The sequence below is a fragment of the Seriola lalandi genome, unplaced genomic scaffold (assembly GCF_002814215.2).
Source record: "Seriola lalandi dorsalis isolate HSWRI2012SDOR001 ecotype SW California unplaced genomic scaffold, Sedor1 jcf7180002054054, whole genome shotgun sequence".
Taxonomy (NCBI): Eukaryota; Metazoa; Chordata; class Actinopteri; order Carangiformes; family Carangidae; genus Seriola; species Seriola lalandi.
In genome coordinates this window covers 303469-331443 of record NW_019524607.1, presented here as the reverse complement: position 1 = coordinate 331443, position 27975 = coordinate 303469, and the positions used below count along the sequence as shown (strand labels likewise).

Sequence of the window (27975 nt, the reverse complement as noted above, 5' to 3'; positions counted from 1 at the left end):
ACGTTACTATCTCTACAGTACAAACACCTCTAAAGTGACAGATTTGAAATGGAGGAGGATTTAGCAAATAAAGTGCTGTAGTGTTACACAGGATTTATACTGGCTCCTTTAGCTTTGAGAAGATTTATGTGCTTTGTTTTGTAATAATAACTTGCATTATTATGACTCAATTTATCAAGTATTAAACACAAACCCAGGCGTATACTGCCACTGCAGAAGAAATCACAACATTTTAGAATCATGAAAAATAAAATGACTGACTGTCTTTGGCTTTTCATCACTGTTACATTCTTACACAGAAAGATTGTTTTCTGATTCTCCATGACAACTCTGATATAAAGAATCTATTTTTGCTGCTTTAATAGTACCATTTCTTCTGTGAGCTGGTTTTTAACTCCTGTGACACAACTGCTACAAATGTGATTGCAGTTGTTGAATTTTTGAGACAAAACACAGCAATTATAGTAAAAAAAAAACACACACACATACTGCATGAAATTCTGTTGTGGCTGAAATATATTCTACTGTGGTGAACAGAGGTTATCTGTGTGGTGAAACTTTCATGAGAGCACTTAAAGACAGCTCTAACAATCGAGATTTATAGTCAAGGACATTATGAAGACACATCAGCATGTTTACTGTGATGAGTTATTTTAGAGTGCGTGTGGTTGCGGGTTGTGTGTTTTTATGGTCAATGCAGGGCAGAGATCAAGTGCACGTGCAAAAAAGGCCTGACCTACATGAACACCACATATTAAATATCACCAATGTTACTGACTGTTTTGTACATTTGCTGTTATCTCATTTTAATCACAAAGTTTGTCCATGGTGCTTTAACGTGCCTTGTCCAAGATTTATTCCATTTTTATGTTACCTATGCCCATCAGGCTTTTCATCATATTAAGTGTCTTGTTTTGTTTGGTTCCTTCCATCTTACTTTGTTTTGTTTGAACATTGTCATTCTGTTGTGATTTTTTTATTAGATAGATCGAAGTAGCCCTGACTACATAAAGACCTTAAGCGTTGCCTTGGTGAAGACAGTCTACATAAATGAATGCGTCTTCATTTGATTTACGATATGTACCGTCTATTGAGTTTACAGAATGGTCTACAGCAATATTGCCTGCCTGAAGGAAATCCCGTGTGTCTGTCAGCACTGTTATGAACTGCCCAGATCAAATGCCTCCAGTTAAACATACTCCAACACTGCAAAGGTTGATAACACACAGCAAAAACCTTTTAAGACCTCAGATGATGTTAACCTTATCCAGACTTCTTGCAGAATCAATTAGCACTACATCATACAATTTCCATCTGTAAACATTATAACATATAGACACTGAAGTGGATTGTTTACTATATAAACTCAATATTCTTCAAATTAAGTTGGGCATCCACTTCTACAGACAGCATATTTAGCAACAGTTATTAATGATGCTTTTTTTGTTTTGTTTTTCTAAGTTAAATTACAACTATTTACAAAGTGTAGAGTTGGAAAAAAAAATGTTGAAACCGGTGTGTTGATGTTCTCTTTAACAGAGCACACTTCGACACTTACATCAAGGACATCCTCCGTCTGATCTGAGGTCAGAATGTTGACTGTAACCTTCTGACCGTTGGAGAGGCAGATGTCTAGAGCAACATCTTCTGTGGGAATCTGCTGCGTCTCCTGTGGGAAAGACACAAAACATAACAGGCTTTCCTTTAGCTTCAAGGGTAAGCTATGTGTTTTCATTCCTATTAGTTGACAACAAAATCCCACCAGGTCACATGGGCGGAAAAATATGGGTTTATCAAAGCGAAGTTGAATTTCAAGTGGAGACAAAAACAAAACATACAAGATGCACATTTCATAAGTTACACTTTTCTTTTAGTGTTTTTAATCCCACTATACACTGGCAAATAAAATCAAATATGATTACTCTGCCACTTTAATCCTTTGACTTTAATGATCAACTTTTGACACAAAAAAAAATATGAACACAGCTGCATCGATTCTAGGGTCAAGATTGGAATCTGTGGTACCAAGTTCATTCACCAAGTGTAAAACCAACTGCAATTTTTTCCAACTTCCCTGTTAACTTTTCTAGTCCCTGGTTAATCCTCTATATGGTGTCAAAAAGGTGATATTCCAGTTTCCCAGAACCCAGGGTGATGTCTGGTTTTGTCCAAAACCCAAAGAGATTCATATTACTATCATATAAGAATAAGGAGACCAGCAAATATTCACATTCGAGAAGCTGGGACCAGAGAATGTCGGCATCAATTATCAGAACTGTTGCATTAATTTTCTGGCAATATACTAGTTGTTGCAGCTTTAATAGTGCCATCCATTTATTTTAGTGCTGTGAGCTCACACAGAAATTAAGGGAGTTTTAATCATTATTAGTGCTGTGTTTGTGCTTCTGTTCATGTCTTAACTGAAAAAAGCAGATGATGGAACAAAAACCCACAAAAATCAATGAATAACAAGTAAGGAAAATAAACTGAACTGAAAAAACCTATGAATATTTCAAAACTCTAAATAGTAGCCTCTGAACTGAAGATACCAAATATGAAATCTTAAACTGGATAACCCCAGTCTCTCCTGTCCTGAGGCAGTCTCTCACCACCACTGCTAAATCATCTCTTATCTTCGTTGTTTCCTCTGCAGGGAGTCTCCAAGTACATCCCTGCCACTAAAGGTGCAGATGAAATGACAACAGCGGGTGGTAACTCATCTCCTATTCTGCACCTGCTGTCCTCGCAGTGCGCACTGTAAGGCGCTGGAGGGGGGGGGGGGGGACAAATACACAGTCTAATGAGAGAGGAAGACAGAGAAGGAGAAGCAGAATGGGTGTGATGTGGCTGCAGACGGATGAATCTGTCCATGAAGGTTATTGGATTTACAGCCCTCCTGGGGATACAGGTCACAGCTTGAATGATGACGAATCAACACTGCTACCTGGTCTGAATGAGTCAATGATGCAAAATTTTTTTTTTCTTTCTATCAGGCAGCAACGAACATACCATGAGTTTGTGTTTTTACAGAATCACCCACTACAGTTAAGAATTTTCTTGCATTTTTAGTGCTGCAGAATGACCTTTTGGCTAATCACACAGAGATGAATCATTTGGTGGCTCAAGTTTCCTTTTTTTTTTTTTTAATGATATAATAGTTCAAAAGGACCCACACCCACATAAGATGCAACTATATTGCTATATCCGTCTGGCAAAGGGTTGCTTTCCCTTCAGCTTTATGTCTGATGTAATTATTTCACAGACATCTGAACGCTAACAAAAACCTAATCCGACAGGACAAGTAATTCAAAAGTAGAGATGACACAATCCAAGATTAGAGTACGTGCTGCCACGAACTGCGACACACAGTAAGAATACAGCCACCTCACTTACCTCACTCCACCACAATGCCAGAAGTAATTACTAGCCAGGCAGAAATGACTGAATCAGCCTTTTGGTTCAAGGAGCACGCCCTGCCTCCTCACAGGCATGTTGACCAACAGAAAACAGCCTAACGCAGGTAGGAGGAAAAACAACAACTACCAACCTGCTGTGCTTTCCTTAAGAAGCTGTTGAACATCTCACTGGCTCCGAGCAAGGGATCCTGACGTACTGTAAAATAAAATACAAAAATAAAAAAACTAGAGAAACCAAAAGAGCAACAGAATTACAAAATTTGTATATTGTTGGAGCAGCGGAAGTCGAAAAGAGTTATTTGCCTTTGAATTGTTACCTCGAGCAATTAGCTATGGCTCTTTCGGTGGATGTTGTGTAAACATAAACCTCCTTAGGCAGAGCCATTTCCTAATTCTTCCTAATTGTCCTCTTATCGCACAATTTGATTTTCTTTCCTGTGAAATGGGTTTGACCTTTAAAGACATTTGTTGAGGCAATTTGGTTTAACATGGCAAAAAAAAAAAAGCACTTTATGATGGGAGGTCAGTAAAAAATTAATTAACTTCTTATCTGGCATCGGTTCAATTAACTGTAAATTATTACAAACCAGTTTTAACATCATGCAGTCCACAGATTTGGTAAATAAAGGACAAGATGAACACTTCTTTTCTGCTCACATCTCTTGCTTTCTGTTGATGCAGTTTTCAGTTGCAGGGCAGTTTATTGTTTATGTATGTAGCCTGTATGACTACAATTTGAGTAATTGTGTTTGTGTCACAGTGTACACTATTGTCCTTTTACAAATTAGTCTAACCTTTTGACAAAATGTGAAAATTCTGTGAGCAAACTGCGTCAGAGCAGATTGTGTTTGTGGCAGTTCATTTTCCATAACTATGTAAAAAGCTATGATGTAACCAACTGAACTTGTAGCCAAGAACACCCTGTGTGCGTATGCTCCCAGACTATGAGCAAATACACACTCGAACAACGCTTCCTTGTTCTGCTGTAACTGCCAGTGCTTGAGAGGATTAAAACAAACCCTCCGCATTGCTGCCAGTTCCACGTACTCATGTGTGTATGCAGAAAGCTCACCCTCGACCTGTTTACAAAATTTCGGCAATGTGTTGAAAACCTCCCCAACTTGGATATGAAACTCCAGTTTGGCTTCTTGAACATGATATGAGACTTGCAAAAGAAGGCCTTCTTTATGACATTCAGTTTTTTTATTCAGATAAAAGTTGAGCGGCCCTAGGGGAAGCAGATCATTACTAGAGGATCCAAACCTATAAAACTTTTAAAAACCCTACCAGGTCTGAAAACCTGAGTAGGGATTTTTTTTTTTTCAGGTGTGTCAGCATAACTCTGTCTAGCGAGGCTTTGGCTCAGTGTCCCAGCTGACTGTGCTCAGATCATCAGTTCTTCAGTTTTTGTTTTTTTTTTGCTTTTCTATGGCATGAAAAGACCAGTGTATGGCTGGACTCCCCGCAGACACACAGCCAAGTCATTCTCGTGATTGTTGTGGAGAGGCAAATATTTCAAGGAAATAGTGTTTGTGCACCAAAGTAAAACAAAGTCTGTGAGACACAACCCACTCCCACCCCTACCCCCCCCCCCCCCCCTACGGAAAAGAGGAAATACATTAGCAGGGACATGTGAATAGCAATTCACAGAGGAGTACTATGTAATTTAAACACTGACAGAAACAAGCTCATTGTAGCTGCAATTAAAATTCAGCCAGAAATGAATTAAAATGCAATACAACCCACGAGTAAAAAGTCCGTTCAGTGTGAGTAACTTACCAGCCTGCATGTATTTCTCCAGCTGTTCCCGTCTCTGTTCGACCTCAGCAGGAGTCAGTGTGAAGATCTTCTTTGGAGGGAAGGCAGGCACCACATTGCTGCCATATTCTTTCTTTATCTGTTGGTGCGAAACACAAGTTGTGAACCTAAACAAAGAGGTTGCTGTATTGAAGGGCTATGAAAACCTGTAGTTCTCTGCTTCTGACAGTGAATATTTGAGCAGAGTCAGAAAGCTCAATTCATTTTTATTTAAATATAAAATTTAGAACATCTGTGAAAGCAGATATGTGGGTTTATATGATTAAACTTATTAACTTCAGCACAGAGTGGCAGTACCCTGAATTAAAGAGTTGTGGATTCATTTTTCTAAGAGGTATGTTCATGCTGCTTGAGATGAATCACAGGTTTATTTTAAGCCCCGTTTCAACGACTAGCTGGTGGAGTTTCCGTGCATAACACACACACTCACACACAGGCACATCTGGCACCCTGAATGTCTAGTCATTCCAAGTTTACTTTGTCTTCCAGCTTTTTGACTCATTTCTTCCCATTTTGTGTCATCTAAAGCTGGTAGCTTTGAACTGTGGAGGTCTTAAACTAAGACCTCACGAATCTAGACTCACACATCAAATGTGGTTTAATTTTAACCTGTATCTCGCTGCGGGCAAAAGCTGTGCATCACACTCATCATTAGGAATTCATGAACACATTTTTTTCTCGTTATAAAGTCCTCAGGTCCTGCACATATGGAATGATGAAAGCAGACCACAGTAGGCACCAGAGGAAGAGAGGTGATTTTCACCTCAACATACTGCCCTTTGGTATTTTCAGTACGCCAGAGGCAGCACTGGTTACACATACAAATCAGCTCAGGAGGCAGACACTGAGCACAGGTTACAGATTCATCAGAGTCCCCTAAATCTGAAATGAAACTCAGCTTGTTACGAGTCTTTACAGAAGAGAAAACAAGAGCCGCAATTAACATTCAAATTTTCTCAGCAATAAATGAGCGAGAGTGTGAGTGCCGCAATCACCAGAATGTTTTGGGGTCACACGTACGCCACAGAAAGCCCTTTGGGGTTGATGCTTAAAGATTCGAGTGTGTCTTTCCCACACCCTGTTGCCAGGCAACGGCAACTGTCAGACTGGTTAATACAGACTTGGGGAAGAACATACCAAAGTTTGGCCCTTGCTTGCTTATTAATGTATGAAACATGAAGCTGGGCATTTCTTTAACACTTTTGTGTTATCTAATAGCACAGGAAGTCAACCAGACATGCAACAACTAAATCCATCTTTTGCAAACAACGCATGTACCTCTTCAGCATAAGCCACTTTCAGGACTATATTTATTTTCAACCACTGCACTGCAAAAACAAAAGTACGCACTGAATACACCAATTGCCTAATAACATAGCTCTAACAAACAAACAAATAGCTGTGGCTCTGTTTAAAGTTTCACTAAGGCAGAAACCAAAAAAATGCTTGAGACCAGGCAACTCTACTCTTTCCAACAACATTGCTTTTTCAGATTAAGTTCCTTTTCCCAGCAGGTGAAGTGAAAGAAAGGCCAAGAACATTCCTTCCATGTCACCCACCCCCTCCATCCTCCTCCACAATGCTGCCCATTTACATGCAATAGTCTGAACTCTGGGTGGGACAACAGCACGAGACTTCAAGCCATCACACTCCTGATCGAAAGTGACGGGACGCTGGCGTATCGACCGTATGACACAAAGACGAGTAAAAGGTCACGCTGGGTGGATGTGGTGGCATTTTAACAGCGTTCAGTGGGCTACGCATGCAGAACCAGTCAATTCTGGTCTAAGCACACTGACAGCCATGGGTATATTATGATGGCTTAAGCCTTACCTGTTCATGGAGGCCAAGAAGTTGACTGTAGCGTACCCGACAGTGCAGGACACCATTGACATGGATGTTGTATGCCTGTGGGAAAGAGTGGGGACAAATGTGAGGAGAAAGACTGTGTAAAAGTCTGACATATTACAGAGAAACTGAACTTCAAATGCTTGTAGTCATCCATCTCAAAACAAACTTGTAGGTTGATTCACAGGACATGAAAATGTCAAAATAAAAGAATCAAACATAGACAGAAAGATGCTCAAAGTGCATAGGGATGAGTATTAAACAACAATATGCTTTCTTCAACTGTAAAAAATAAATATATATAAAATCCATCAGTCCAAAGTTGATGTTAATTTCTTCAAATGCATTTCCCAAGTTGCCATTTCATAAATGCAGTACAGAGGTAAAACAACAACAGGTGAAAGACAGAAAAGCAACAGTAATTCAGCTCTCATAACTCTCAACTTATTTCAACTTATCTCACTACCGAGTGTCTCCTCGCTCTTTGTTTTCATTAGGAAGACCAAACTAATGAAGTGTGAATGTGGATTCAATCAAACCCTGCTGACTTCCACACAGGAAAACAGAACCTGCTGCATATTTTCCAATCAAAACAGCCGCCACTTGCATTATGCTGAAAGCTAACAAATAAAGAAAGAAAAAAAAAAAATCACAGGCAGAATCTTTAATTCTCTCTCTGAAACAACCCCTTGTTTGTTTTGACAGGAGCTATCATTGGATACTCCTCCAAAAAACCACCACTTGGAATCAGCAATCTGCTTGCAGTCATAATTTTCACATCAGATGCTCCATTAAGTGCTGGGAATGACACTAAACCACATGAATAACAAAGTGAAGGGGGGAAAAAAACTTTTAAGTTTACCCAAACACAGGCTCCCTCACAAAACAGCACCCTTGAACTCTAAAAGAATACAGTGTTTTTCACAAGGTACCACAAGTCTATTTAACTACCAGTCAAACCTGCCGCTCTAAATAATAAAACTGTCCTCATTTTCTTTTAAAGACAATAGCTGAAAAATATGACAAACAAACTTTTCCTGCATAGAATCTACTGATGATGACTCACTGTCAAAAGCTGCTAAAGGTTTGGCTAATGTTGTGATAAAAACAATAAGCGGCTGCTATCTTTTCCTAAAAAAAAAAAAAAAAAAAAAATTAATTATACAACAGGAGACCAATTACTTTTCGTTACTCTTGCTTGTCAAAAGTAACTAAAATTGAAGAAACGTAACTCATGATTATGACTGGGCTATTTTGTTATTGATAATATTTCCTTCATTTGTTAAGAAAATTTCAGGTTCCAAAAGACTGTGTACAGCTCTGGCCAGGGATGAGAGGAAGTGCGCTCTGTATGCTTGTTGAGGAGATTTCCTATTTGGGTGTGAAAGCACAAACTGTTGGTGCTTTAATGTCCTTCCCCTTCTGTCTCAATGAATATTTATAGTCAACATGGTGGGTCATCTGTCAAACAAAAGGGGTTTTGAAGACTCCTGACCATTCTGTTGCATGCAGTTGCACATGCCATCACTGGCCTACAGTACCAATCAATAGGAAAACAGGGAATGCACAAATTAAAACTTCAGGAGGGAAAGAGGAAGGCTAAAATAATTTTTTGGAGGAAAGCCAGGGAATGGACTGAAAAATGCACATGTAGGCAGTATCCAGGCAGGAAGGAAGAATGAGTATGCAGAATGTCTTAGCTCTGTTTGATAACACAAAAAAAATTACCCTAATTTATTGTGAATTGGAAGCAGTTCAACTCAGGGATAGTTCAACAGGATGCATGACTTTGAATATAACCACAATGATCTATTGCTCTAACTCCAAACCAAAAATCTATTAAATTCTGTACATTTTGATTCAATTGGATCTTCATCAGGTCAAAAACATTTAAAAATGTTGTCCAAATGTTTGTTGAAACATTTAAATGTTTCTGACCTGATGAAGATCCATCTGGAATCTAAATGTCATATAAATGTTTTTGTCATAAAGAAGACCTAACTGGGATCAAAATGTTGCCTTTATATTTTTCATCTGACAAAGATTCGACGGTGATCGAAAAGTTGTGGTTTGGAGTCAGTGTGCAGGCTGTGCTTTTTTCATCACTGCATTTCCAACAGCCCTGCACCAACCTTCTTTTCACATAATATGACGCATGGGTGGGTTGAAATCAGTTTCGGTCCTAAAATGAGTGCCTATTTGAACACATTTTAAAAATCATGTGTGTCTCTTCACTTATACATCTATACAGCTTGCAAAACCATAAAGAGAAACAGATGAACTTGTTCATATCAAAGTCCTCACCTGGTTCTTTCCCAAAGTAAATGAGTCACTATTACTTAGAGTAGCACCAAAGTCTATCTCTCTTTTAAACACCCACAAACGCATACTGTAAATACCCAGTGAACCACAAAGAAGTTACAGAAAGTCTACGAGATAACAGGAAGCATGAGCACTCAAAAATAAAGATTTGTCTGTGTTAGCACGGGAATAGCTCCATATTTAAAAAAAACTGCTGCCCTTGTTATTCTAAAAAGCCCTATGCAAACTCGGCAGATTCTGTTGCCTACTGGTTCCAAGGTACACAACACATCTCTCAGCATTATAATCAAGCAAAGTCCCTTCCTGTAGGCTGGTTACAGGAAGGTCACAATGACAGTCATAGGACTGCCAGCTGAGAGGTGAAAAGCCGCAGCTTTAAAGCTCCCACTGCAGTACAGTAATAAAAATGCACTCAGCCAGGTAGAAAGGAGCCAGATATGGCACCTGAAATGCTCAGTTTAGAAACATACTGACTTCCGGTAGAAAGAGTAGGTGTTTGCAGAACAATGTTGAGGGACAATAACTGATAATACACTAAATTCCTCCACATAAAATACTATGTCCACCACTTCTCCAGGGGAAGTATCTGCGTTTTAAAGACAAAGCTAATTTTGAACATGTTTGTACAGCAGTAATTGCGAACACACAAATATTAAAAAGCTTATGCCAAGTTTTTTTTTTTTCCTCTTTGGAGCACATGGAGTTGAGATGCAAAAAGAGCATACAAAAGTTATGTGACATTGAGAACAGCCAGTGTGGTATCACATGGAAATCAGATGTTGCAGATGTTATTTCAAAGCATCTGGCAAATATGAGTGTAGAGGCATTCTTCTGTAAAGCATCTGATACAAAAACTTTTAAACAAAAACAATAACCTAATATCCTACGTCTGTTTGTTGTTTTAGTGCTAGTTCATATCATATTCATAAGGGACAAGAAATAAACTTGAATCCAGTCGTTCCCTAGCAACATAATGACTTTTATTCATGGGTAGATCTTGTTTATAGTTATGTTAAAAGACATGCATTCACACCAGAGCTGTTGTCCAAATGTTTTCTAAATCATCAAGGGAAAATTATGTTGAGTTGACAGTAATTGTTTGGAACAATACTGCCTCTGCCACACATTAGCAGAATGTATCCTGACTGTGTCTGTGACTGACTGGCGTCCATGGTTCATGAGGAAAACCTTGAAATGGTTTATGTCTGTGATGCTTCACTCTGGCTGTCCTTGACCAACCACCATGAATTATATCCTCTCAACACTGTCTGCCAATGTGTCAAGGCAACACAAGTCGTAGCACCATTCAAACACAACTGCAATTCAAAGTGTATTAGATAGCGTATAAAACAGCATTTAAAAGACAATGGGAAGCACAATAGAGTGAAAGAAAACAAACAGACAGGCTACAGGAGCCAACTATCCAGCAATGTTGGCTGTAGTTTTCCTCTGAATAACAACGAGTATTGCCATCATGATGAAGGCAAAACTGAAATGCTGACTCAAATCTGTAAAACAAAAGGGACTCTGTCGTGCGCAAGGTGAGACATCAGAGACTTTGCCACACTCAAGTTTCTTCTGATGTCAGTAAATGACATGTCAGTTTGTGCCAACTTCAGACATATCTGAGCAGTGCAACATTTTGTGGTCACAGTACCACAACTACCATGTAAGACAAAGTTCAATGTCAAAAAAAAAAAGTAAAATCATGGTGAAGGGCGGGGATTTATTTCTTGTTGATGCTTTCAGTTGCATCACAGAATTATATAGTCTCTTGCTTGTCAGAATACACCAGCAGACACTGGAGGTCAACACTTTTACTTAACTTGCTCACGTTTTAATTTTCCAAATCAAGTTTACTCACTTATCTAGACTGTAATGCAATGAAACACATGAATTGGATACGTGACACAAATGAGCACTTTGTGGTCTAACAGAGGGTACAGCTGATTTATTTATTGCATTAGGCAGTTGTTGTCTTGTGCTGACAAATCACTGCTCATGTCATCAGATCATTTATAACAGTAAACACAAAAACTCATGCTGCATTGACATTAGCCCGACCTGTGGCCAGCTGAAACCAGCGTTTAACACAGGCTAAGTGAAAGCGGGTAAAACAAAAACACAAATTATCATGCTCACCACATAGTTTGATCCATTTTCTCCCGAACGAACCTCCGTTTCGGGGATGGAAAAATGCATTTTAACACGAAACACAGTCTGCCGCTGCCAGACGACAAGTCCTTTAACGCCACCACCACAGCCTACGATGGAGAAAAAGACACCACAGTTTCCCCACAAAGTCCACTGCAGTGACTGTCGGCGGTGACTACAGAGGAGGAGGAGGCTCTCACACGGTTCATCCACTGGTTTGTAAGTCCGGGGAAAGCGGTGCCAGGCTGGAGCAGACTGCCGACGAGTTTATTATCTGGACAACAACTCATGTACCAGCTAGCATCCACATAAAACTTCTCCCACGTCAGTGTTAAACTTTTCTCACTGCCGTCCCCGCAGCAGCCATGTTGCAAGTGTTAAGTAATTACACCTTCAGTGTTGGCGTTGAAATATCTTTTTCCACGCACTTTTAAGTAATTCGTGATAACTTAAAACCACTCACTGCAAGAATTCACAGGTAAATCAGTTCATTAGCGTAACCGGATGAAGTTTCAGGATCAAAGGTGCAGTTGGTTCCTGCAAAGCCCACACCGTCGCAGAGCCGTTGGTAAACCTTTCGAAATATGAGAGGGGACAGTTGCACTTGTTGTGGTTTTTGCTTGTTTTTTCCTATCTCCTACATTTGCTGAAGAAAAGTGTGCTCGGCGAAGGAGTATATACATGGATAAAATGTGACAGAAATCGCAGAAAACGTAGATGTACCATTAGCGTCAAGCCATTCTGTGTTATGTGTATCTAGTGGCCCATCAAGAGGCATTGCAACAATCCTTCGGGGCCAAACCATTTCATCTTCGGTCGGGGATGTCCCAGTCATTACGGGTGAAAGAAAATAAGAGAACAGTGACATTATTTCTGTCACTTGTATTACACTATAGATAAAAAAGAGTTAAGTAATTTTAGTAATATGCCACAAACATGACTTCTCATGTATTTTGAATACTATAAAAATCTTCTAAATCGAGGTCCCCACTTTATTTGGTGCAACCCAAAGTGACAGTGAAAGCGCAGTCAAAATTCATTAGTCAGAAAAATGCGTCTAGTTTTCGTCAAAAAATTCAGAAATCAAATTAAATAGAACTGTTGATGTTACAGCCGTGGTATTTATTTCACTTAATAATTTTGAATGAGGAAAAAAAAAGTCAGAATACTTTTACATAATGAAATTTGACCTATTTGCATTACAACATTGAATTTAAACAAAAGGTGTTTTTTTTAGATTTAGAATGAAGTATTTCCACATTTTATCAAATTTTATGCACAAATAAACAACAATGATGCTTGCTTTATGTGTTCACTCCTTACTCAATTATTCTATGCACGATGGACAGATAATATTACATTAAATCTTCCCAAATTTGTTGTATGCGTAATTGCAGCGCAAAATTAAATTAGACTTCTGGATGAAGTGTTGGACCAGCTTCCTGTCACATGTCCACTACAGTACGATCATATGACTTCAGTCGATGAAAATGAAAGCTGGACACAGCCAGCTGGAACCTGTGGTTCTTATTTTGATCTTTAATTTATGTTTTAACACGAGTTATCTGCTGACTGAGCTGCAGGTAAGACTGGGATTTGTCAGTGTAACAGCTGTAGTCTTAACGAGCATAAATAAATGACGCAGTATACGGACATATTGCTAATAAACACAATGTTTTGGTGAATGTAGAGTAGCCGTAGGTGTCATATAAACGCTAGATGACTGGAAATGTTGTTGTTTACAACCTTATTTATCTTCGTAATTATTCGTAATCACAGGTATGTAAGCTCTGCAGCGGGGCTGTTATAAATGGCACCACTGTGGGCGAATTCTGCTCCGCATCCGCTGGACGGATAGACGGGCGCTGCTGCTTCAGAAATGACAACACAACTGACCCTGAACACATCATCGGGTAGGACTTCAATGTTGCCTTCAGGGTGTATATCGGAAACACAAGTTATAAGTTATGAGCTATAAGTGTCCCGCGGATAACGAGATGTAGTAAGGTTAACGAACACTGTACAGAGCAATAATAAATACATATATAAATGAATAAATAAGTTACAGAAAGGTAAATAATCATATGAAGTTTAAAAACGACGAAAATACAAGTAATTAGGAAATACATTTTTTTTGTATTTTTTCTTGATTTTAAGTGGTTATTTTATTTAATTTTTTTTTGTATTCATATCCTTATCTATTTCTTGGTGTCCGTGCTTGTATTTGTTTGTCTTTGTCACAAAACATAAAAGAGTAATGCAAAAGTGCAACCTTATTTGGCAACTTTTTGCAATCCATTTTATTTTGCTATACCACCATTACATTGTTATTACCATTGGAGAGTATGCATGTGGTTTGGTCGGTCCTCATTAGAACCTCATTTCTTTTATAAGAGGATTTGTAGGGTCCGGGTCAATGAAAGTAAGACATAGTGTTTTTGGGTTGAGAAAAACGTTTTTCTGATTTGTAATCAATTTGTGTATTAACAGACTTCTATGTTGTGTATTCTATGTTGCCAGTGCAACTTCGTAGTCATTGTCCCTGTCTGACACCAATTACAACACAGGCTTTTGCAACTTCAGTAAGATTTTCACAATGTTTTTTTTTTATTTGTTTGTATTAGGTTGGATCTATCCAACTGTTCACTAACTCACCTTGAGGATCTTCATGAGGCATCAACAGCGTTAATGATGTATGTACAGTTAATAAAATTTCATACCAATTTAAACATCATAAAGCATAGTGGGCACACAAAATAATGATCACCCAGCCTGGATTCTTCTTCAGTGACTGAGGGTATTTTTAAGGCAAAAAAGCAGCAGAACTGTGCTCATCACTACTGTGCATGTTGATTCTGCATGATCAAATGGGCGTGTACCACATGATAAAACTGTTGTAGACCTCTGCACTTCTGCACCAGGAATAGGTACAGTCCGTCCCACATGTTGGTGATTCCTCAGAATGATCTTAGTGTTGTTAAGAACATTCTTAGGCAGCGGCAGTTTGGGAAAGTTTCAATTTCTGCAGCAAATAAAAACTTTCATCTTTTCTATTGGCAAAGACTAAGACTCTTCACTTTGAAGAGAATGATATCATTAGCGCTAAGAAAAATTTGTCCCCCACAAAGTCTTATTGATTTTTTAATTTGTCCATATGGAACCATTTGTATTTGCCTTCAAAAGTATTTTACTTTATCTTTTTTTTTTTCAGAGACCTCTCGCATAATCCCTTTGTCAACATCAATGACACAGCATTTCAAGGATTTGTTGAGTTAAATTACATGTAAGTATATAGTTGCAAAAAGTGAAGTACGACAGCTGCTCATGAGAATAAAGTTAGTATAAAGTGCTGATGAGTATAAAGTTAGTTCTATTCCTTTATAACTCAAATTGCGTGTCTCTTTAGGATTTTGCCAGAAGACGTAGTTTGTCCAGGAGGCAACACGTCTTGGTCAAAGGTGGAGGTCAAAGATGGAAATCGTATTTGTGAAGGACAGAAAAACGTGTGCAACCAGACCGGACAGCCGTGTAAGTTCCCATCTGATAATCTTCCATTGTGACGAGACAAAAAAAAAAAAAAAAAAAAAAAAAAATCTCACACTGCAGTAGCGTTCTTGTAATACGGGACATCTGTTCATCTCATAACTGACAATCCTCAGCCATGAACTGCCCGGAGAACTCCCTCTGCGCCCCCTATGGTCCCGGCAGCTTTGAGTGCAGCTGTGCTGACAACTACCATGGATACAAGTGTCTTCGGGAGGTCAGTTCTGCAAGCAGCTTTATCTGAATCATTCATGTTATTATCCATCTTATATCCAAGTTGAACACTGGTGCACTTGAATCTCTTGATTATCTTAAGTTATGCGTTTGGTAACATTGTCAATAGGGGAAGTTCCCAGCTCTTCAGGTGTTTGGGCCTCTCGGAGCATCTACAGTCGTGATCTCCCTCCTACTGTGGGTCACCCAGAGACGTAAGGCCAAATCCCTCTGAGGCTGAACTGCATTGGTCTGGTTTTTATCTTTACCTGCAATGATCTACTGAGCTGAAACTGACAATTCATAAAGGGAAATATGCTGACACAAAGTCTGAGGCGACCCCAGGCTGCTTTTAGACTAAAATTTATTTAATTTTACACCTTTCTGGGGCAGCTGTTTTACTTAAGGGAATTTCTAAGTCTGACATTTGACTGTTTTATTACTGAATCATTTGTGCAATTTTTGAGAAAGGATTTTCCCCAAGTTTTAATTACTTTTTCTAAATTTTTGTCAAAAATGACCACTATTTACAGCTTAATTAAGTACAGTTGACTGACACGGGTTATTAATGAAGAGGCTGTGTTAAAATCCTGAACCTTTGCTTGCTGTTAATTGTGCCAAACATTTACTGACTGAGTTTACACTATGGTACTACATATCCTAATGCATATATGAGGGGAGTTGTAGAATGACTATTTACTGCATGTTGAACACACACTTTACTCAGAGAAAAAAAAAACAAGCCAGGTCCACAACATGAATCATGTAAACCATAGAAATATCAAGTTTAGTTTTTATGTATTACAAAGTGAGGCATTGAGTTAATCTCCTAGTGTTATTTAACTGTTACTTGCTGTGACCACATCTGACATGTTTCAATGTTGTGTACTTATTGTTGAGTTAAACTCCGGTATCTCATAAAATGTGTGTCCTTGTCATTGAATTATTTGTTCATAAGTCACATGTAGTAATGTCTTGACGTTGATGGGTGAGTACTTACAATGCTTCTTCCCAATAAGATTCAGGGTTCCATTAAAGATTTTAAAACAGTACATCTGCTTCTTCTCTTAAGCTACCACTATGCTCTTATGCATATATAGTATAAAGCAATTCTATATTTAAGTTTTTATAAACTGGAAATTTAAGTTCAGCTAACTGGCAAACACCTGCTTTGTCACTAATGAAGGAGAATATATATGGTTAATAAATACAAGGCCAGGTCACAACTTCAGTAAGTCTTAAATGTCTGAATGTCCATACAGTGTGTTTATAAAATGAAAGTTGAACACTGCAATAACTAAAATGATCCTGTAAAGAAACAAGCGGTGTGCAGGAAATGTTGCTTTTTCAATCTTTCACTTTCCCTTGAGTTGGACTAAAATTTGTGCCAATATGAAAGTTGAAGCACGTCAGAATTGTGTTGTCCCATGAGGACAGAACAATAAACGATCCGAGTTCCTTTGCCAAACCTGGTTCGTCTTACTCTCTCTTATCCTGTTATCCTGTTGATCAAGTCATTAAAAACTAGTCTGCAGAACTTAGTGCAGCCATAAAGTTCCTCAGAGATACTGCCGATCCAACTGTAATTAGAGAACCATTTATGACTAGTTTAAAATTGCATGCTGTGGTTGACAACCAGAACGTGTTGTGAACCATGGGGGAATTTGTTCTGCTCTAAATACTGGCAATTAAATGTTCTGTTGTAAAAAAATAGTTCATAGCATGGATCTCATATAACATCTTGCCTTTTCCCCAACGTTAAAAGACAACTAGCCTTCTTGTCCCATCAGCCTGAGAAAAAATCTCATGCTACCACAAAGACACACATGGACTCTGTTTAAAAAGTTTATGCCATTTCAGATATATATTTATTGCATGCTAAAAGCACGATATTTTGTGTTGTGTGCAAGCATCCATGCACACAAACCCCTCCCCCTTCAAACCGCAGAGAAACAGCCTCTTGGCTAAGACTGACGTGAGATGGAGATCATTCACTGGTCCACGTTTTTGACTCGCAGCACCACGGGGACCGAGGTGCACGGGATCATTCCCAGATCGGTGATGACCAGGTCCACGAAGTCAGGCGGCGTCACGTCATACACCAGGTTAAGCAGGCCGAGAGAGTCCACTTGCTGCCAGTCCTCCAGCTGAGTCGTTCCTTTACGGGTCACAATGAGGTCATCGGGGTCATCTAGAAAAAGGACAGATGATGACAAAGTGATGAGTCTGACAGCCCCATCTAATGTCCGGTTGGAATTTATAGGAATACAGAAGGAACAAAAGCAGCATTTGAACTGAAGTGATGAAAATTCTAATCATTTCCAAGAAACAGGCAGTTTTTTATGTAACAGTTTAACAAATGTAATACGCCACAGAATGGTTTCCATACCGAGTTCATTGGACACGAAAGAATCTGTCTGCACCCTCTCACAAAACTTGTAGGTCTCACAACACACCAGCACAGGCACGTTAAAGGCTTTGGCCACCAGAGCTATCTGTGATGTCCCCACCCGAGACATGACGTAACCGTTGGCCAGCAGAGCGTGAGCGCCAAGGAACACCTTCGATACCTACGACAGAATGAAGAAGCTCAATGTGCTTAAGCAAAAAAAGCTTTGGCCACTCCATGGGTGATGAACTGCTTTAATAAATCAATATCAGTGACTTGCTCAGAGTGCTACGGTTTCATGTTTACCTCTGGAAGGATGTAAGAGACAGCCGAGATAAGGACGTAGGTGCAGCTGATACCTCTCTGGACCAGGCGCCTCAGGGCCTCCCTGCCCTCCAGCCGAGGCCTGCTGTCCACCACGATCACGCGGAACTTCCTGCCTTTCTCGAAGGCCTCGCACAGGATGTGGTTCACCAGTGACGAGCTGACCAGAGGGAGGTGAGCGCAGAGATGAAAATGAGATGTGGTAAAGTTGGACAAGAATGTGGAAGGAAGGAGGGAGTTGAAGACGGATTAAAACAGGGAAGAGAAAACATCACGAGTCGTTTAAAAAAAGATTTGTCTCTGGATACATAAGTGTTGCATTTCTTTATCATGACAAACAATTAAGCAATACTAAGTAACGAGCAACCAGAGGTTTAACGAAACTAGGTTTAATGAGACTAAGAACACACACAGTTATGACAACAAAACAAAACATGATTTTTTTTCCCTTCCCATGTCAGCTATAAAAAGGCTTACCATCCATAAACTAGGATGACGTCTCCATCACTGATCTTCTCTATGGAGTACTTGGCAATAGCTTTAGCAGCAAGAACGATCTTCTCATTAATGTAGCACTCGATACAGTTAAGCAATTTGGTCTTTGCCTACACAGAGAGAGAGAGAGAGAGAGAGAGAGAGAGAGAGAGAGAGAGAGAGAGAGAGAGAGAGAGAGAGAGAGAACATGAGGACAAAAACTGAAAACGTGTAACATCTAGTTTACTCTGTCAATGTGAGCTGCATCGTGTTTTCAGGCTAAATTATGAGAAAAAACAAATGTGAAAATAACCTCTTCTTCTTTGCATTGACTAGGAATATTGGAGATCTCCTTCTTGATGTATTTGATTGCGTTACCCATGCTGGCTGACAGAGGGCGACATTGATTTAAAAAACTGCAAGAAAAATAAGAAAAAAAAAAAGTTGGACATGCAGAGACGTGAGTTATAACCGGAGTTTGTTTCACTTGATTTAAGATATGAGTTGTCAAAACAGAAAGAAGATAAGAAATACCTCCATGTTAAGCAGTAACTTCATGTTTGTACCTGATATAAGGTTTCAGCTTGTTGACCAAGTCTCTAGATAGCTCCTCATTTGGAGGTGTAGTATAGTCCCTTATTACCTGAGGATAAAAACAGTACATGTGAAAGTTATTCATATTATTCAAGGTATTTGACATGCACATCACTAGTACATGTTGGATGCACCCTTGTATTGGTACAGACGTTTGTAATTATTTTATGCTCGCTGTTAAAAGCACACTTCCTTTATTTCTAAAATAAAATAAAGCTGAACAGGAACTGAAAACTGAAAAACTGACAATGTCTCCAATATCTTTTGACATCTTGCACTTTCACTGTACATGATTAGAAGCAGAGCCAAATACCAAAAAAAATACAATACAGTGATACAGATGAATGTGTTTGTTGCTGCTGAGATGAGACTGTAAAGAACTCAGAATGAATGGTCTAGGTTCTTTGGGGCTGTACCTGTTTGAAGGCATGCAGCAGGGCTACAGAGCGAGCGTTGGATCCTGCCACAATGCCCTGTGAATACTGGAGACCCAGTCGAACAATAGCAGGGTGAATGACTGTGGAGGGAATGCTGCAGCAGAAAAACAAAGAGTCAGTAGCGAGTTTAAGGATGAGGGTATTATCTAATACACCTCAACTGCGCTACGTTCGTCAAACCTTTCCCAGACAATGCTCCTGCATATAGTCAGCTTACCTGAGTTGCTGTGTTAGAGGGGCTTTGCGGCTGTACTGGTGAAGGTGAGAAAACAGACTGACTTTGTAGCCGTAGTCTGACCGGAGTGGGATCTGAAATAAAGCACATTACAATTGAAAGCCATCAATTTCCAGCAGTTCAGGGGTTACAAATTGAGATAGTGATGTTAACACACAGTCACAGCACAGCCTCGGCATAATTCAATAAACGCCGAGGCTGGACCACAGAGAGAAACTACATTTACTACTGGGGATCAATTTGAAAGGCTACAATCAAATTATATTGACAGAGACCTGTTCATGTTTAACTTCCATTATGTATGATTTTGTTGTAAATACTCTCCAAACACAAACAGAAAAGCAGTATGGATTACAACCAAAGACCTGCACAGCAAACAGCCGAGTGTTGTAAGTGAGCACAGAGCACAAATAAGAAACAATAAAACAAGTTCTCAACAACTTCCCAAACAAACACATCACACAGAGATACCACCTCTGTCCAAACGGACCAAACAGCAAGTCTGCATCCCTAACTTTTCAATTCATGAGCGGCGTTGGAAAACAACGACAGTTACAGGGTAGCAAACAAAACACAATGAGACGAATGTCAATGGCACACATTCAAGAAAGTCAGACCTTGACCTTTGTAGCAGCATTGTACCCTGGTGTCTGAAAGAAATGTTACGCACAATCACATGCAGTTATGATGGTTATGTGAGCTTGCAGTGAATGACAAAACATGATTAATATACTGCCACAACGGTTTTAGAAGTGTTGGTTACATGTTGAGACCTGTCCTTGTTGTAAATACTTTAACATTAGACAATATGTTATGACAAAGTTATTTGTTTAAGTTAACTCAGAAATGATTGCGACTTTCATTTTGCAGGAAATGACCGAGGGTAAGTGGAAATGGCAGAGAGCTTCCTGATCACCATCATATTTTAATTATGTCTTACGCCTTTTAGGCCGAGACATCTTTCTTTCCTCCGAGTGCTTGCCTTACTACAAATTACACATTACGTGATAAATTATTTGCTACCTGCCTGATTACAACAATCAAGATCCAAGCAGTTCCTACTTAGCTTTAGTCATTTCCAGTAAGACAAAGAGTCACAAACATGCAGTTCATTTATATCTATTTCTTATTTGTATTTTATAGTTTCAAGTTGTTAATAGTGAATTTACATTTAATGTGCACAAGACAAAAATTCCAAACACACAGGGGTGTTCAAAAAGTGTGGCTATCATGTCAAGGCAAGCTGTCCTGACTCAGACCAAGCATTCTTCCATGATTAAAGACAAGAAAAAGTGGCTAACCTGTTGTCTTTCCAACTTCTTGGCCAATTTCTTTAAAACATCTGGGTTGTCCACTTGGATGTGCTCTGGGAGCCTCTTTACCACTGAAAATAAATAAAGAGTTAGACTTTCTCCTCAGTATATAACATGTACTTTCAGCTTGTCTGAACTGTCACTGCTGGGGCTGACCTCCTAGCTGATACAGTACCTGGCTGCAGCTCATTGGGTGGTGCTTTGGCTTTGGCCATGGTAGCCTGCTGACCCACCTCTCCCTTCTTGCCCTGTTTAGACGCCCTCTCAGCCTCTTGTCGAGCTCGCCTCTCAGCTTTTAGCTCTGCTTTACTCTTAGTGGGCTTGTCTGGCGGGGCAGGAGATTCTGAGGCAGGCACGGGGACTGGTGCGGAAGCAGGCACTGCTGAAGGAGCTGGAGGAGACACAGAAAGCCAGACAAAGGTGTCAGTGTTAAGATTAATGGCAATATGGATCACCAACAGGAAGAAAATTTCCTGATGTGATCAACGTTATTTATTAATCAACAAGTAGAAAATGAATGTGCCTTATATGACAAATTTCAATGCAGCGCATCTCCTACAGCTCTAATAAGTGTCCAAACGGTGCTGTATCCTGCCCATATCATATGCACCTTTCTGTGTTGGAGGCTGGGATGCTGGAGCAGCTGAACTGAGAGACTTCTTCTCTTTCTCACTTTCCTGTGAAGCCTTGTCATCTTTTTTCTCTTTATTTTTCTTATGCTGTTTCTTCTCTTTCCTCAGCCGTTGCTTCTCCTCCTTGGTCATTTCTTTGCCTTCAACCTGTCAAGTGATAGAGTCAAAGAAAACTGTACAATTAGGTCATATATGTAAGTTAATATGAAGGTATGACAAAATCCAAGAAAAGACCAACACTAACCTTTGCTCGTTCAATTTCACCCTTCTTTTCAGGTCCATCTGTGAAACAATCAACAGGTGATCATATGGTTACATCAGTTTAATGCACACTTTGTTGGTAACAGGAACGGATGAGAGGACCAGCCTGTACCTAGCTTTGGCTCCCTCAGATATGGTGACGCTGTTAGCTGCCTGTATGTCACTGAGCTGACTGGGTTTACATCGGGCTAACGACACCAGTCACCAAACTGGTTTGCTACCATCATCTTCACAGCAGAGTTACAACTTAAACCGGCCTTCTTATGATTATTTTGTTCATTTAAAAACTATTCGAAAAGATGATGCAATAACATTAGGATGTCTGACGTTAAACTGCACTGTTTAGCGTGCAACGCTAACGTTAGCACTGCTAGCATTTGGAAGGTCTGCTTTGCTAGGAGCCGAAACCAAAGACCACAAAACACGAATTATAAGTGCAAGACATTCTGTTGCTGCGCCCACAGTAAAATAACCAAAATATCTGGAAACAGATATAAAGTCCAGATGTTACTCGTTCCCAAACTCACCTGTCACTCCACTGTCAGCCATGTTTACGACGCCGCTTCGCTTCCTCTACTCCTGCAGGAACTACAGCCGCAACAAATTATATCGCCCCCTCGTGGAGAAACGTAGTGCTGCCCTATCCTCTACTCCAGTGGTGTTTAGTTATTTGCTCCAAGTATATACTGTAAGTAGCCTAGCTTTCAATTGATTGCTCATCATTAATGCTTCTCTTGCTTATAAAATATAAAAAATTAAAAATAAAACATTCCCCAACAGCTCTCTACCCACCAAGGACAGACACTTTCTTACAGTTTTACTCACATTTATTTCATTTTTTATTAACTCATCTATAGTGCCTAGTCAGCAGTTTATCAGGTAAACCCAGCTAAAACTAATGCAGTCTAATACAACAGTGCTGCAATATTTCCTACCTTCATGAAGATTATAATGTTCACCATGTGTTGAAACTGTTTTAAATAGGTGTTGATTTAAGTGTTTTATCATTTTCAAGGTTGTGGTTTGTGGTGCTGTTAAATTGTATTGTGTCACATGGATGGGTGTTTCTATTATATGTCCACCCAATTTATAGCAATGAGAGGAGAACATCTCTATGTATAATGTAATATAGTTCAACAGCAGCAGAAACTACATCCTGCAAAATGATCATAAAGTTAAATCTTAAATCTTTATTTTATTCTAAGAAGGACCCTTTGGTCCTGATGGTTGAATCTTTATGCACTGCAAGTTTTGTAATTACTGTACAACCACCCCTTCAGCCTAGATACTTAAAATTGTGAACGTCAATCTTTTTTTGCAATGTCATACATCTAAGAGAAAATGGATCCATACAAAATATGCTGTCAATCTTTCTTTTTTCATGATCACAATTTTGAAACTCTAATAACACATCATGCAGTTTATTATATCATTAAGTAACAATGGAAGCATCACTTATTTAAAGGATTTTTCTGTTAGCAACTCACTTTATAATGTGTGAGCGAGCGTGCAGAGGTCCACTGCATTTTTCAAGGACACACGGTTGGGTGATGAAAATGGGTGTGTAATATAGGAATAAAAGCTGGGACTTTTACAGCTGCAGGGCAGTTTCGTTATATGGAGTATTCCTGTGGTGCGTTACTGGCAAAATCACAAAAGATCACTGAACGTAATTATTGTTATAGTGGGAATCATGGGTGCTGTCCATGGTTCTGAATTCTCTGGACTGGTATCGATGTACACTGTCAGACTCCAGACTGATATGACAAATGTAAAATTAATGAACAAACAACTAACCTAGTCATTTATTTTTAAGGGAATCAAGATATTCAGTTTAATCTATTCACGCATGACATCGATGACATCACAAGCAAATCACACTTTTTATGCTTGCTTGTTGCTTGTTGTCAGTAGTTGTAACCTTACTTATTTATTATACTGCAAAAATATCTACCAATGCAGCTTTTATCAGACCAAACATTTACAACTAAATGTTTTCCCCCCTTTTTGAATATATAGTATAATTAGATTAGACAAAAGCTGTTTTACACTAAGTTAGTTTTAAATACATCTCTAATAATCTGTGCATATCATAAAAATGCACACATCTTCTTTGAACAATTAAAATTTAAAACAATTAAACAAATCATCCATCAAACATGCAAGGAAAAAGACTTTAGCAACAGTGAGCTGTTTACTGCTGAAGCAGGTTAAGTGTATTTTTCCCCTTTTTATTACCAGAATCATAAATGTATATTAATTAGGCCTGTTATATATTTTGTATCATTCTCTGATGAAAATCTCCTACACTTGTCCAGTTTGCTTGTAAGGACATTTGACTCTCTGAATATGTTCTTGACAATTATTGCAATTTGCAAATGATTTGAAATTTGACACAATCCGCAGACATTTAAATTCACCACTGTCTGTTGTCAATAATCTTTTATTTGCTTTTTCAAACACACAGTGCCACACAGGAGACAGTCGAGACCAAACCGCCAAAGAAAAGACACAATCAACTGTCGACTACCACCTCCAGAGTGTGCAGCATTACACCCCAACCCCTCTGTGCCTTTGATTCCACGCTGGTGTCTGCTGACTGAATTCACGACGCAGTAGCTGGTTGAAGGGGACCAAACCTCACAGAAACACCTGACTTGGTTCCGTTTGACCAGCCACAGCAAGGTGTGTTGCTTCAGCTGCAAGAGGCAGAGCAAAGAGAGAGCAGGAGGACGCATGCAGCGAGGAGAGGGGGGGACAGAGGGAAGGGTACGAGGGTAGAGGGCACAGAAAAAGAAGGAAATGAGAGAGGAGAAAAGAGAAGGAATAGAAGGTGGGTGTCATCTGCAGGCAGTCAGGGCGACGTGTCCTCTTCAGCCTTACCTGATGGAACAGAGAGAGAGAAGGGACATCAGTATTGATATAACCGGCACAGTTACAACATAGAAATGAGTGTCTCCATGTTACCAAGCAGAAAGCTCCTATTTAGGAGTTTGGGAAGCCTGACAGCCGGTGACATCGCCCTATTTCCTTCCAAACCCAGCCTACAGGAGCGAACCTTCACCCTCAGTGACAGCACCACATCTCCGCCCTCCCTCCCTGCTGCCTTTTTTGAGAGTCCTGTGGTTGCTATAATGGGTGACAGCTGTGGTCTGTCAATCCTCCTTGACTGTCAGCAGTTGGGGCAGGGCAGGAATTTTTCAAGAAGTCCCTGAGACCCGATCAGCGGCCCTGGGAGTAATGCTAACTGTACACGTGCCTGAGCTGAAGGAGAGGGAACAGGCCTTTCACCTGTTGCCTTGCCAGAAACACACACACACACACACACACACACACACATTCACACACACGCACGCACGCACACACACGCACACACACACACACACACACACACACACACACACACTGACATCCCCCCTCCCAACTCATAAAACAGACAAAGGCGCGCTCAGACAATTGCACTAAATCCATCTTTCATAACTTGTCATTCACTTGAAAAAAAAAAAAGTTACATAAAAACTAAAACCAGAAATGTCTCTTCTTCCCACTGTGGTTGGTGTTCATGACCCCTTGAAACCACACACTTCCTTACATTCCATAAGTGGTGTATTAATATGGGGATATAAGGAAGCATGTCCTCACAAGGGGCAACAACTGGATTCACCGCTCCTCGGACACAAAGCACCCTTTCATAGTCACAGATGCAGAGTAGCGGGAACAACCGGCTTAACAATGGTTAACTGTGACAGAAAGAGGGGAACACATGATGGCGGCTTCGATCATCTGCGCCACAGACTCACAAGAAATTTAGAAAGTATAGAAGTTTTGTTTGATGGAAGAAATGATGGGGAAAATTTCTAAAGTTTCATTTTTGTTGAGAGTGTGTTTTATTTTCCTACAGTTGCGTACTTGTAGGAGCAAAAAGTACCGGCTTTCCAATCCTAAAAGAAAAATATTAACAGCATTGCTTGACCCTGACATCAAGTGTTAGAACATTTAGGAGTAAGACCGGCAAATACCAGCTCTCTGATGGGAAGTGCCAATGTGATGATGATGAACTGTGTTTAAATAACTCTGGAGGGCGAGGCGAATACTAACTTCCAGCAGACAAAGGTCACAATCTGTGCTATTCCCTAAACATCATGCCATGCCAAGTCATGTCGATCACATCAACTGTGTAAAAATGTCCTTTGCGAAACTGTTTTAAGGTCACAATTGATAAACATGAATGTCAAAACGGCACATATTTAAGATTAAACTGAGCTTGAATAGAATCTTTATGTTTTACTCACCTTCCTTGATCTCTGTTGAGTCTCCTCTCCTTGGTTTTCTCGTGGTGAGTAGCTGGAGTAGAGCTGGAGGCCACAGTGGGTTCAGGCAGCCTCTCCTACACATTTACTGTCTATCTAGTGGTGACTCCTTTGATAAATCTGACCTCTGTTGTGTCAAACCAAATGGCCATTAGGATGCCCCTTCCCCCCGCCCCCCAAATTCCCTGATTCTTTCCTGTATCACACCTCAGCTTCCCCTCACCTGACAGAGGTGTCGGACTCGTCCAGAGCGTGTTGTGCTGTCGTAAAAACTCAGAGAAAAAACATCTAACAACTAGTTTGACACCTGATTTTGCTCACACAGTGCTGCAAATCAAGGAAGCTGAATTTAAAGGAAGTACAGGGACTTAAATCCTGCTAAAGCTGAATCTACAGAAAACCTTGTCACAGAGACTTTATCCACAAAAAACACACTATACAACAGTTTGTTGTAAAAAGTTTAAATGGAAAAAAAAAAAAACTATGACCAAAATGACTTTCTGTTCTCACGGAACAAAAACACACAGACCAACCTTACTCCTTGTCCCTGGAGCTGCCCTTCCCTCCCATCAAAGCCCAAACTCATCTCAAACTATCCCTCCACTTCCTGAGATCCACCCTGCTCCTCTCCTCTCTTCACCTCAGCTCTCCTGCGATCAACCATCCTCCTCCGTATCTGGCCAGTGGATTGTGCCCACAACAGGCCTTGCAGATCGGCCTTTTCTATCCCGCCAGGAGCACCCCCCTCCACAGCGGCCTCCCACCTGTTGGTGTCCTTTAGAAGCCCGGGCCTCTCCTGCGCCTCCTGTCCGACCCAATCAGGGCCCTGACAGGGGGGAGCCAGCCTGTGAAATCACACCTCTCAGCTGTTCACACTGGGCTCGAGACACCCTACACCCCTGCCGTTCCTCTGTTCAGCCCCCACCCCACCATGCCTCTATTTTACACCGAATGTCAATGGCTCCTTTTTGGAGAAAAAAAAAAGAAAAAGGGAGAAAGAGGGATACAGAGAAACAAGGAAGCAACTGCATGATGGGCGTGTTTTATTGGGTTTGGGGCTACAGTCAGAACAGCAGTTACAGCCGCCCATGAGTCACAGCTGAAGCCAAGGTTGAATTTCATCCCAGTTTGGTTTCTGGGCTTCACTTTAGTTTCATTGTGTCATTTACAGTTTAGGAAAAAATTCACGCTCACTGTTTTCAAAAACATCAAGTCACCTCTGAAAGCCATTTTCAAGCCACTTTCACGTGACGTAATGACGACATGAGCTGATGGTCTATGTGGGGCTGCCGCTTCACCGTCCTCCAAATCTGGTGAATGCATTGATGAACTGAAATGTAAACTTCTTTTTTTATGAAGCACAGCTAATGATATGTGAGGAGTGTGAATAAGTGGCACCAACAAACAAGTTATTCGTTCTCCGGTGGCCACAAGGTGACCATCTTATAAAACAGCACTGAGTGTTTTAGTAGCTACTTTTGTTGGATGGGAAAAATCAAAAGGAAATGTTAACATGTCCAAAATCTATCAGCTGTAAGAGTCAATGTCATCAGTGTGTTATAACAATTTCTCCATCAGCCGTCATCAACCATCTAGCCAGTAAGAATATGACTTTTTTTCATTGTACTTGCTGTTAATATCTTCTAAGTGATCATATAGAATGTGTAGATCCATATATGAGTGTTTTGAAGC

At 40.0% G+C, this 27975-nt stretch overlaps 3 protein-coding genes and 1 long non-coding RNA gene across 5 annotated transcripts in view; 1 reads left to right on the top strand and 3 right to left on the bottom strand.

The window, feature by feature from the left end:
- The window catches only part of snx17 (sorting nexin 17), a 28009-nt gene extending 15685 nt beyond the window's left edge, over window positions 1–12324 (bottom strand). The window contains exons 1-5 of the mRNA XM_023403019.2: window positions 11547–12324; window positions 7068–7142; window positions 5196–5313; window positions 3548–3612; window positions 1559–1669 (exon numbers count right to left, since the gene is read on the bottom strand). Coding sequence (XP_023258787.1) covers window positions 1559–1669; window positions 3548–3612; window positions 5196–5313; window positions 7068–7142; window positions 11547–11606 — 429 coding nt within the window. The 5' untranslated portion in view covers window positions 11607–12324. The remainder of the gene's footprint in view (window positions 1–1558; window positions 1670–3547; window positions 3613–5195; window positions 5314–7067; window positions 7143–11546) is intronic.
- A 695-nt stretch (window positions 12325–13019) lies between these two features.
- Window positions 13020–16366, top strand: atraid (all-trans retinoic acid-induced differentiation factor). Its single transcript, XM_023403007.2, has 7 exons — window positions 13020–13141; window positions 13338–13471; window positions 14183–14251; window positions 14770–14841; window positions 14965–15086; window positions 15218–15318; window positions 15445–16366. Exons 1-7 carry the CDS (start codon window positions 13043–13045, stop codon window positions 15547–15549), a joined length of 702 nt encoding a protein of 233 aa, XP_023258775.1. The 5' UTR covers window positions 13020–13042; the 3' UTR covers window positions 15550–16366.
- Window positions 16367–17159: 793 nt separating this feature from the next.
- On the bottom strand, window positions 17160–22568 carry eif2b4 (eukaryotic translation initiation factor 2B, subunit 4 delta). Of its 2 annotated transcripts, XM_087173134.1 has the most exons (14): window positions 22501–22568; window positions 21957–21994; window positions 21691–21859; window positions 21256–21471; window positions 21069–21151; window positions 20385–20417; window positions 19750–19841; window positions 19512–19626; window positions 19068–19144; window positions 18815–18917; window positions 18505–18632; window positions 18010–18187; window positions 17704–17884; window positions 17160–17505 (listed from the first exon to the last, which is right to left on the bottom strand). In XM_087173134.1, the coding sequence occupies exons 1-14, from the start codon at window positions 22520–22522 to the stop codon at window positions 17306–17308; spliced, it is 1635 nt and encodes a 544-aa protein (XP_087029260.1). In that variant the 5' UTR covers window positions 22523–22568; the 3' UTR covers window positions 17160–17305. The 2 variants fall into 2 exon arrangements, with proteins under 2 accessions (XP_087029260.1, XP_023258774.1); XM_023403006.2 differs by lacking the exon at window positions 20385–20417.
- Window positions 22569–24400: 1832 nt separating this feature from the next.
- LOC111652659 (uncharacterized) lies at window positions 24401–27213 on the bottom strand. Its single transcript, XR_002760616.2, has 2 exons — window positions 26266–27213; window positions 24401–24856 (listed from the first exon to the last, which is right to left on the bottom strand). It is a non-coding gene; the product is annotated as an uncharacterized LOC111652659 (long non-coding RNA).
- Window positions 27214–27975: the final 762 nt, after the last annotated feature.

Excerpts from the sequence above, each read along its gene's own strand:
- atraid (XM_023403007.2), top strand. The coding sequence starts at position 13,043 with ATGAAAATGAAAGCTGGACACAGCCAGCTGGAACCTGTGGTTCTTATT. Across the intron at positions 13,142-13,337 it reads ATCTGCTGACTGAGCTGCAG|GTATGTAAGCTCTGCAGCGG; the intron begins GTAAGACTGGGA and ends TCGTAATCACAG. Across the intron at positions 15,319-15,444 it reads GATACAAGTGTCTTCGGGAG|GGGAAGTTCCCAGCTCTTCA; the intron begins GTCAGTTCTGCA and ends CATTGTCAATAG.
- eif2b4 (XM_087173134.1), bottom strand. The coding sequence starts at position 22,522 with ATGGCTGACAGTGGAGTGACAG. Across the intron at positions 18,188-18,504 it reads GTCATCCTAGTTTATGGATG|CTCGTCACTGGTGAACCACA; the intron begins GTAAGCCTTTTT and ends CCCTCTGGTCAG. Across the intron at positions 17,885-18,009 it reads TCTCTTACATCCTTCCAGAG|GTATCGAAGGTGTTCCTTGG; the intron begins GTAAACATGAAA and ends ATTCTGTCGTAG.